This window comes from Tachyglossus aculeatus, chromosome 7 (assembly GCF_015852505.1).
Source record: "Tachyglossus aculeatus isolate mTacAcu1 chromosome 7, mTacAcu1.pri, whole genome shotgun sequence".
NCBI classification, from domain to species: domain Eukaryota; kingdom Metazoa; phylum Chordata; class Mammalia; order Monotremata; family Tachyglossidae; genus Tachyglossus; species Tachyglossus aculeatus.
In genome coordinates this window covers 17,692,584-17,704,254 of record NC_052072.1, presented here as the reverse complement: position 1 = coordinate 17,704,254, position 11,671 = coordinate 17,692,584, and the positions used below count along the sequence as shown (strand labels likewise).

The 11,671-nt window shown below is 46.5% G+C and overlaps 1 protein-coding gene across 4 annotated transcripts in view; it reads left to right on the top strand.

The window, feature by feature from the left end:
- Positions 1 to 860: 860 nt before the first annotated feature.
- ANKS1A (ankyrin repeat and sterile alpha motif domain containing 1A) overlaps positions 861 to 11,671 on the top strand; it is a 255,025-nt gene continuing 244,214 nt past the window's right edge. For all 4 annotated transcript variants that reach the window (XM_038748704.1, XM_038748705.1, XM_038748706.1 and 1 more), the window contains exon 1: positions 861 to 1,079. In XM_038748704.1, coding sequence (XP_038604632.1) covers positions 880 to 1,079 — 200 coding nt within the window. In that variant the 5' untranslated portion in view covers positions 861 to 879. The remainder of the gene's footprint in view (positions 1,080 to 11,671) is intronic.

The window sequence follows — 11,671 nt, the reverse complement described above, 5'->3', positions numbered from 1 at the left end:
AATAAATAATAATAATAATAATGTTGGCATTTGTTAAGCGTTTACTATGTGCAAAGCACCGTTCTAAGCGCTTGGGGAGATACAAAGCGATCAGGTTGCCTCACAGTCTTAATCCCCATTTTACAGATGAGGGAACTGAGGCTCAGAGAAGTCAAGCGGCTTGCCCAAGGTCACACAGCAGACAGGGGGCAGAGCTGGGATTCGAACCCATGGCCTCTGACTCCAAAGCCCGGGCTCTTTCCATCGAGCCACGCTTTGAATGAATGAATTGTACTGTCCTAAGCGCTTAGCGCAGCGCTCTGCACCCAGGAGGCGCTCAATAAATACGACTGAATGAATGAATGGCAGGCGAAGGGTTCCTTCCTCTCCCCCTCGTCCCCCTCTCCATCCCCCCCATCTTACCTCCTTCCCTTCCCCACAGCACCTGTATATATGCTTGTACATCTTTATTACTCTATTTATTTATTTTACTTGTCCATATCTATTCTATTTATTTTATTAGTATGGTTTTGTTCTCTGCCTCCCCCTTTTAGACTGTGAGCCCACTGTGGGGTAGGGACTGTCTCTATATGTTGCCAATTTGTACTTCCCAAGCGCTTAGTACAGTGCTCCGCACATAGTAAGCGCTCAATGAATATGATTGATGATGACGGGAGGGGGGGGGCGCTCGGCCGACAACGCGCGTGCGCGGTCCGCGCGCCCGCCGTGAGGGGGACGCGATGACGTAGCACGCCGGCCGGAAGTGACGTAGGGTGTGGGGGGGCTCTCCACGGCCTTTTGAGGGCCCGCGTTGCCCGGAGACGGGCAGTGTGGGCGGGCGGGCGGCGCGGTGAGGGGCAGCCGTCCGTCCGTCCGTCCGTCCGTCCGACAGATCGACCGATGGGGAAGGAGCAGGAGCTGCTGGAGGCGGCCCGCACCGGCCAGCTCCCGGCCGTGGAGAAGCTGCTGTCGGGGAAGCGGCTGTCCTCCGCCTTCTCCGCATCCTCCTCCTCCTCTTCCTCTTCCTCCTCCTCCTCCTCCGGCGGCGGCCCCGGCGGGTCCCTCGGCTCCTCCGGACACCCGCTGTCCAGCCTGCTCAGGTGGGTGCGCACGCGCGCCGCCACCGACACACACACACACACACACACACACACACACGCATTCAGTCATTCATTCAATCGCATTGACTACACACGCACGTTCATTCAGTCATTCCTTCAGTCGTATTGACTACACACACATTCAGTCATTCATTTAATCGTATTTACTACACACGCACGTTCATTCAGTCATTCCTTCAATCGTATTGACTACACACACACGTTCATTCAGTCATTCATTCAATCGCATTGACTACACACGCACGTTCATTCAGTCATTCCTTCAGTCGTATTGACTACACACACATTCAGTCATTCATTTAATCGTATTTACTACACACGCACGTTCATTCAGTCATTCCTTCAATCGTATTTACTACACACACACACGTTCATTCAGTCATTCATTCAATCGCATTGACTACACACGCACGTTCATTCAGTCATTCCTTCAGTCGTATTGACTACACACACATTCAGTCATTCATTTAATCGTATTTACTACACACGCACGTTCATTCAGTCATTCCTTCAATCGTATTTACTACACACACACGTTCATTCAGTCATTCATTCAATCGTATTTACTACACTCACACGTTCATTCGGTCAGTCATTCAATCGTATTTACTACACACACGTTCAGTCACTCATTCAACCGTATTTACTACACACACACAGCTACACACACGCATTCAGTCATTCATTCAATCGTATTTACTACACACACACGTTCATTCAGTCATTCATTCGATCGTATTTACTACACACACACACAGCTACACACACACGCATTCAGTCATTCATTTAATCGTATTTACTACACACACGTTCATTCAGTCATTCATTCAATCGTATTTACTACACACACACACACACACACAGCTACACACACACACGCATTCAGTCATTCATTCAATCGCATTGACTACACACGCACGTTCATTCAGTCATTCCTTCAGTCGTATTGACTACACACACATTCAGTCATTCATTTAATCGTATTTACTACACACGCACGTTCATTCAGTCATTCCTTCAATCGTATTTACTACACACACACGTTCATTCAGTCATTCATTCAATCGTATTTACTACACTCACACGTTCATTCGGTCAGTCATTCAATCGTATTTACTACACACACGTTCAGTCACTCATTCAACCGTATTTACTACACACACACAGCTACACACACGCATTCAGTCATTCATTCAATCGTATTTACTACACACACACGTTCATTCAGTCATTCATTCGATCGTATTTACTACACACACACACACAGCTACACACACACGCATTCAGTCATTCATTTAATCGTATTTACTACACACACGTTCATTCAGTCATTCATTCAATCGTATTTACTACACACATTCAGTCACTCATTCAACCGTATTTACTACACACACACACACACACACAGCTACACACACACACGCATTCAGTCATTCATTCAATCGTATTTACTACACACACGTTCATTTAGTCATTCATTCAATCGTATTTACGACACACACATTCAGTCACTCATTCAACCGTATTTACTACACACACACACAGCTACACACACACACATTCAGTCATTCATTTAATCGTATTTACTACACACACATATTCATTCAGTCAGTCATTCAATCGTATTTACTACACACACATTCACTCATTCAACCGTATTTACTACACACACACACACACACAGCTACACACACATATTCAGTCATTCATCTAATCGTATTTACTACACACACACATTCATTCAGTCATTCATTCAATCGTATTTACTACACACACATTCAGTCACGCATTCAATCGTATTTGCTACACACACGCATTCAGTCATTCATTCAATCGTATTTACTACAGACACACACAGCTACACACACACGCATTCAGTCATTCATTCAATCGTATTCACTACACACACAGAGTTACACACACAAACGCATTCAGTCATTCATTCAGTCGTATTTACTACACACACGCACACAGAGCTACACACACATTCAGTCATTCATTCAATCGTATTTACTACACACACATTCACTCATTCAACCGTATTTACTACACACACACACACACACGCAGCTACACACACACGCATTCAGTCATTCATTTAATAGTATTTACTACACACACACGTTCATTCAGTCATTCATTCAATCGTATTTACTACACACACATTCACTCATTCAACCGTATTTACTACACACACACACACACACACAGCTACACACACACGCATTCAGTCATTCATCTAATCGTATTTACTACACATATTCATTCAGTCATTCATTCAATTGTATTTACTACACACACATTCAGTCACTCATTCAACCGTATTTACTACACACACACACACACACAGAGCTACACACACACACACGCATTCAGTCATTCATTTATTCGTATTTACTACAGACACACGTTCATTCAGTCATTCATTCGATCGTATTTACTACACACACATTCAGTCACTCATTCAACCGTATTTACTACACACACACACAGCTACACACACACGCATTCAGTCATTCATTTAATCGTATTTACTACACACACACGTTCATTCAGTCATTCATTCAATCGTATTTACTACACACACATTCAGTCACTCATTCAACCATATTTACTACACACACACACAGCTACACACACACGCATTCAGTCATTCATTTAATCGTATTTACTACACGCACACGTTCATTCAGTCATTCATTCAATCGTATTTACTACACACACATTCAGTCACTCATTCAACTGTATTTACTACACACACACACAGCTACACACACACGCATTCAGTCATTCATTTAATCGTATTTACTACACACACATATTCATTCAGTCATTCATTCAATCGTATTTACTACACACACATTCAGTCACTCATTCAACCGTATTTACTACACACACACACACAGCTACACACACACGCATTCAGTCATTCATTTAATCGTATTTACTACGCACACATATTCATTCAGTCAGTCATTCAATCGTATTTACTACACACACATTCAGTCACTCATTCAACCGTATTTACTACACACACGCGCGTTCAGTCATTCATTTAATCGTACTTACTACGCACACATATTCATTCAGTCAGTCATTCAATCGTATTTACTACACACACATTCAGTCACTCATTCAACCGTATTTACTACACACACACACACACACACAGAGCTACACACGCATTGTCATTCATTTAATCGTATTTACTACACACACATATTCAGTCATTCATTCAATCGTATTTCCTACACACACATTTATTCAGTCATTCAGTCAATCGTATTTACTACACACACACATTCAGTCATTCATTCAGTCGTATTTACCACACACACACACGCACACATTCATTCAGTCATTCTTCAATCGTATTTACTACACACAACTACACACACACATTCATTTAGTCATTCATTCAATCGTATTTACTACACACACACATTCAGTCATTCATTCAGTCGTATTTACTACACACACAGCTACACACACATTCAGTCATTCATTCAGTCGTATTTACTACACACATACAACTACACACGCATTCATTTAGTCATTCATTCAATCGTATTTACTACGCACACATTGTCATTCAATCGTATTTACTACACACAGCTACACACACACATTCAGTCATTCATTCAATCGTATTTACTACACACACGCACACATTCATTCAGTCATTCATTCAATCATATTTACTACACACACACATTCATTCAGTCGTTCATTCAATCGTATTTACTACACACACGCACACATTCATTCAGTCATTCATTCAGTCGTATTTACTACACACACACGCACACATTCATTCAGTCATTCATTCAATCGTATTTACTACACACACACACAACTACACATACACTGTCATTCATTTAATCGTTATTTACTGCACACACACACACACACACATTCCATCGTTCATTCCATCGTATTTATTGAGCGCCTCCTGTGTGCAGAGCACTGGACTAAGCGCTCGGGAAGGACAAGTTGGCAACATAGAGAGACGGCCCCAACCCAACATTCATTCATTCAGTCGTATTTATTGAGCGCCTCCTGGGTGCAGAGCGCTGGATGAAGCGCTTGGGAAGGACAAGTTCATTCATTTGTATTAAGCGCCTCCTGTGTGCAGAGCGCTGTACTAAGCACTTGGGAAGGACAAGTTTATTTATTCATTCAATCATATTTGTTGAGCTCCTCCTGTGTGCAGAGCACTGTACTAAGCGCTTGGGAAGGACAAGTTGGCAACATCTAGAGACGGTTCCTACCCAACATTCATTCATTCATTCATTCAATCGTATTTATTGAGCACCTCCTGTGTGCAGGGCACTGGACTAAGCGCTTGGGAAGGACAAGTTGGCAACAACTAGAGATGGCCCCGACCCAACTTTCATTCATTCATTCAGTCGTATTTATTGAGCGCGTCCTGTGTGCAGAGCGCTGGACGAAGCGCTTGGGAAGGACAAGTTCATTCAGTCGGATTTATTGAGCGCCTTCTGTGTGGAGAGTGCTGGACGAAGCGCTTGGGTAGGACAAGTTCATTCATTCATTCAGTCGGATTTACTGAGCGCCTTCTGTGTGGAGAGTGCTGGACGAAGCGCTTGGGAAGGACAAGTTCATTCATTCATTTAATCGTATTTATTGAGCGCCTCCTGCGTGCAGAGCACTGGACGAAGCGCTTGGGCAGGACAAGTTCATTCATTCGTTTATTCATTCAGTCGTATTTGTTGAGCACCTCCTGTGTGCAGAGCGCTGGACGAAGTGGTTGGGAAGGACAAGTTCATTCATTCATTCAATCGGATTTATTGAGCGCCTTCTGTGTGGAGAGTGCTGGACGAAGCGCTTGGGCAGGGCAAGTTCATTTATTCATTCAATCGTATTTATTGAGCACCACCTGTGTGCAGAGCGCTGGACGAAGCGCTTGGGAAGGACAAGTTCATTCATTCATTCACTCGTATTTGTTGAGCACCTCCTGTGTGCAGAGCGCTGTAGGAAGCGCTTGGGAAGGACAAGTTCATTCATTCATTCAATCGTATTTATTGAACACTTACTGAGTGCAGAGCACTGGACTAAGCGCTTGGGAAGGACAAGGTCATTCATTCATTCACTCGTATTGAGCACCTCCTGTGTGCAGAGCACTGGACGAAGCGCTTGGGAAGGACAAGTTCATTCATTCATTCATTCAATCGTATTTATTGAGCGTTTACTGTGTGCAGAGCGCTGTACTAAGAGCTTGGGAAGGACAAGTTGGCAACATCTAGAGACGGTCCCTACCCAACATTCATTCATTCATTCATTCAGTCGTATTTATTGAGCACCTGCTGTGTGCAGAGCACTGGACTAAGCGCTTGGGAAGGACAAGTTGGCAACAGATAGAGACGGTCCCTACCCAACAGCGGGCTCACAGTCTAGAAGGGGGAGACAGACAACAAAACAAAACATATTGACAAAGTAAAATAAATAGAATAAATATGTATAAGTAAAATAAATAAAATAGAGTAATAAATACGTACAAACATACATACATATATACAGGTGCTGTGAGGGGAGCCGGGGAGGAGCACCCGCACGTGCGCACACACAAATGCACACTCACGACTGTGAACCCGCTGTTGGGTAGGGACCGTCTCTATGTGTTGCCAACTTGGACTTCCCAAACGCTTAGTACAGTGCTCTGCATGCAGTAAGTGCTCAATAAGTACGATTGAATGAATGAATGCACAAACGCACCCCCACACACAAATACACCAGTACACATACACAAACACACCCCCAACACAAATAAATCCCCACCCCCCATAAGTGCACACACATGTACACATACACAAATACACCCCCCACACACAAGTACACACACCCCACACGTACACACGCACAAATAAGCCACCACCCCCCCGCACAAATGCACACACACGTACACATACACACCCCACACGTACACATGCACAAATGCACCCCCCCCACACAAATGCACATAAGCACGTACGCATACACAAATACACACACACAAATACACCCAACCCCCTCTCGTGCACACACATACAAATACACACACACACACACACACACACACACACGTATACACCCCCTCCCCACACACAGATGTGTAGAGAAGCACCATGGCTCCGTGGAAATAGCCCAGCCTTTAGAGTCAGAGGTCATGGGTTCAAATCCCAGCTCCACCACTTGTCAGCTGTGTGACTTTGGGCAAGTCGCTTCACTTCTCCGGGCGTCAGTTCCCTCATCTGGAAAATGGGGATGAAGAAGACTGTGAGCTTCCTGTGGGACAACCTCATCTCTGTATAACCTCCCCAGCGCTTAGAACAGTGCTTTGCACATAGTAAGCGCTTAATAAATGCTATCATTATCACACACACACAAACCAAATATCCAGTCATTCATTCAGTCGTATTTATTGAACGCTTACTGTGCGCAGAGCACTGGACTAAGCGCTTGGGAAGCACAAGTCGGCAGCAGATAGAGACGGTCCTGACCCAGCAACAAGCTCGCGCGCACACACACACACACACACACACACACACACACACACGCAACCCCCCCCCCCCCCCCCCCCCCCTTCATGGAGCAGGTGAGCTCTCTGTAGCCTGTGAACGAATCCTGGTGTTATTCATTCAGTCGTATTTATTGAGCGCTTACCGTGTGCAGAGCACTGTACTAAGCGCTCGGGAAGTCCAAGCTGGCAACATATAGAGGCGGTCCGTACTCAACAGCGGGCTCACAGTCTAGAAGGGGGAGACAGACAACAAAATATTAACAAAATAAAATAGACTAAATATGTACAAATAAAAGAAATAAATAAATGTCATTGCATTGGCCCTCTCCCCCAGCGCTTAGCACAGTGCTCCGAGCACAGGAAGGGCTCACGATGATTGAGGGGGCGGGGGCGGAGCCTTCCCCCCCACCCCCTGCCCCCCGGGGGTCTCGGGGTCGGTGGAGGGAGGAGGCGGGAGGGTAGTGCCAGGCCTGGGCCGGAGCACGGCCGGTGGCCCCCCGGGACCCCCTGCTTCCCCCTCCTACATTTCCCCAATGCCCTGTTCTCGGGTGGGCCGTGGGGTGATTCATTCATTCAGTCGTATTTATTGAGCGCTTACTGCGTGCAGAGCACTGTACTAAGCGCTTGGAAAGTACCATTCAGCAATAAGGAGAGACAATCCCTGCCCACACCGGGCTTACAGTCTACAAGAGGGGAGACAGACATCAAAACAAGTAAACAGGCATTAATATAAATAAATAGAATTATAGATATGTACACAGCAAAACAAGTAGACATCAATATAAACAGAATTACAGATATGAACATGCATCATTCACTCATTCAGTCGGGACCCCCTGCCTCCCCCTCTTACATTTCCCCAGTGCCCTGTTCTCGGGTGGGCCGTGGGGTGATTCATTCATTCAATCGTATTTATTGAGCGCTTACTGTGTGCAGAGCACTGTACTAAGCGCTTGGAAAGTACCATTCAGCAATAAGGAGAGACAATCCCTGCCCACACCGGGCTTACAGTCTACAAGAGGGGAGACCGACATCAAAACAAGTAAACAGGCATTAATATAAATAAATAGAATTATAGATATATGCACAGTAAAACAAGTCGACATCAGTATAAATAAACAGAATTACAGATATGAACATGGTTTTGTTCTCTGTCTCCCCCTTTTAGACTGTGAGCCCACTGTTGGGTAGGGACTGTCTCTAGATGTTGCCAATTTGTACTTCCCAAGCGCTTAGTACAGTGCTCTGCACACAGTAAGCGCTCAATAAATACGATTGATGATGATGATGATGATCATTCACTCATTCAGTCGGGACCCCCTGCCTCCCCCTCTTACATTTCCACAATTCCCTGTTCTCGGGTGGGCCGTGGGGTGATTCATTCATTCAGTCATATTTATTGAGCGCTTACTGTGTGCAGAGCACTGTGCTAAGCGCTTGGAAAGTACCATTCAGCAATAAGGAGAGACAATCCCTGCCCACACCGGGCTTACAGTCTACAAGAGGGGAGACAGATATCAAAACAAGTAAACAGGCATTAATATAAATAAATAGAATTATAGATATATGCACAGCAAAACAAGTCGACATCAGTATAAATAAACAGAATTACAGATATGAACATGCATCATTCACTCATGCAGTCGGGACCCCCCTGCCTCCCCCTCCTACATTTCCACAATTCCCTGTTCTCGGGTGGGCCGTGGGGTGATTCATTCATTCAATCGCATTTATTGAGCGCTTACTGTGTGCAGAGCACTGTACTAAGCGCTTGGAAAGTACCATTCAGCAATAAGGAGAGACAATCCCTGCCCACACCGGGCTTACAGTCTACAAGAGGGGAGACAGACATCAAAACAAGTAAACAGGCATTAATATAAATAAATAGAATTATAGCTATGTACACAGCAAAACAAGTAGACATCAATATAAATAGAATTACAGATATGAACATGCATCATTCACTCATTCAGTCGGGACCCCCTGCCTCCCCCTCTTACATTAACACAATGCCCTGTTCTCGGGTGGGCCGCACAGCAAAACAAGTATATAGACATCAATATAAATAAGCAGAATTATAGATATGAACATGCATCATTCACTCATTTAGTCGGGACCCCCTGCCTCCCCCTCTTACATTTCCACAATGCCCTGTTCTCGGGTGGGCCGCACAGCAAAACAAGTATATAGACATCAATATAAATAAACAGGATTATAGATATGAACATGCATCATTCACTCATTTAGTCGGGACCCCCTGCCTCCCCCTCTTACATTTCCACAATGCCCTGTTCTCGGGTGGGCCGCGGGGTGATGCCCAGGTGGCATCATTCACTCATTCAGTCGCCTTTATTGAGCGCTCACTTTGTGCAGAGCACTGGACTAAGCACTTGGAAAGCAATAAATACAGCAGTAAGGCGAGACAATCCCCGGGCTTGCGGACTAGAGGAGCTCCGGAGGGAGCATTCCCATTCAGTCCGCTTCCCTGTCTCCACGCCTAACGTGTCGCATGGGCGGGGAAGACTTGGGAATGCCCGAGAAGGCCTCTCCGGTGCCGGGATTCTCCCTGTCGGGATTTCAACCTGCTCCCAATTGACGTCCCGAACCCGCACTGGATTAGAGTTGCAAACACTTTATCAGATTAGTCACTGAACTAATAAGACAGACTTTGGAAAAGTAAAGGAAGCTGATTTTTAGTGTTCTCGTTAGCTAAGTGTCTGCGGTTGGGAGAAACTTGGAAAGCCCACCTTTTTTGACCTTTAGAAGGATGGATGCCTGGGGATAATAATAATAATAATGATGATGGCGTTTATTAAGCACTTACTATATCCAAAGCACTGTTCTAAGCGCTGGGGAGGTTCAAGCGCTTAGTACAGTGCTCTGCACACAGTAAGTGCTCATATACGATTGAATGAATGAATACAAAGCGATCAGGTTGTCCCACGGGGGTCCTCCCAGTCTTCATCCCCATTTTCCAGATGAGGGAACTGAGGCCCAGAGAAGCGAAGCGACTTGCCCAAAGTCCCCCAGCTGACAAGTGGCGGAGCCGGGATTTGGACCCGTGACCTCTGACTCCAAAGCCCGGGCTCTTTCCACCGAGCCACGCTGCTTCTCATCTCCGTGGGGGTGAAATGTGGGGGGGGACTGCAGCCCCCATTCGCAGCCTGCGTTCTTTTCCTTCCTTGTTCCGTTGAGGTTTTAAGAAGTGGAAGTTCACCGGGCCATGTAGAAATGGCTTGCGAGTTGCTGTTTCCTTTCAGCGGACCTGATTTCAGTGCTTGCAAGGGAAGCCCAAGGCTTCCCCCTCTCCCAACCCGCCCCGTAATCCTCTCTCCCCCACCCACATCGTGCTTTAGGAGCCTGGTGACCCTGGTTACAGCGTGATGAGGAGGGCTGAGGACATTTGGGAAGGCTACGGTATCTGTTAAGCGCTTACTCTGTGGCTAAATCCAAGTTAATCACGTCGGACACAGCCCCCGTCCCCCGTGGGCCTCCCAGTAGGGGGGAGAAGAGGTATTGAATCCCCATTTTACGGATGAGGAAACTGAGGCACGGAGAAGCGAAGTGACCCGCCAGCAGGCGAGCGCGGATCCGGGATGAGAACCCTCCGCCCCCGAGGCCCGGGCTCTTCCCGCTAGGCCTTGGTCCTCCTTGTTCGGAGGGGTCCGAAGCCTCGGACGGTGCTTTTGGGCGGCTTCGAGTACCGGCCAAACGAGGCCCAGCAAACCAAGCTGTCGGTCGCCCTCCGAGGGATCCTAGTGAAACCCAGAAGTCGCAGCTGAGCCAAGTGTTTTCACTGAGCCGTGGGGTCGGTGTCGCCTGCCGGCGTGTTTTTCTTAAATTAACTTGCCTTTCCCCCACCCCAAAGGGAAACGGCCCTGACGGCAGACTCGCTCATTTGTCTGCGGATGGGGTGATGGGGGCATGTCTTGCAGGATGGCGCCCGAGCCTCGGGGCCCCGAAGGCAGGGAGGCTGTGGCCGCCTCCGTCACCGGTCGGGCCAGGTGCGCCCCTAATTACAGCCAGCTCCGAGATGGCTCCGATTAAAAACCAG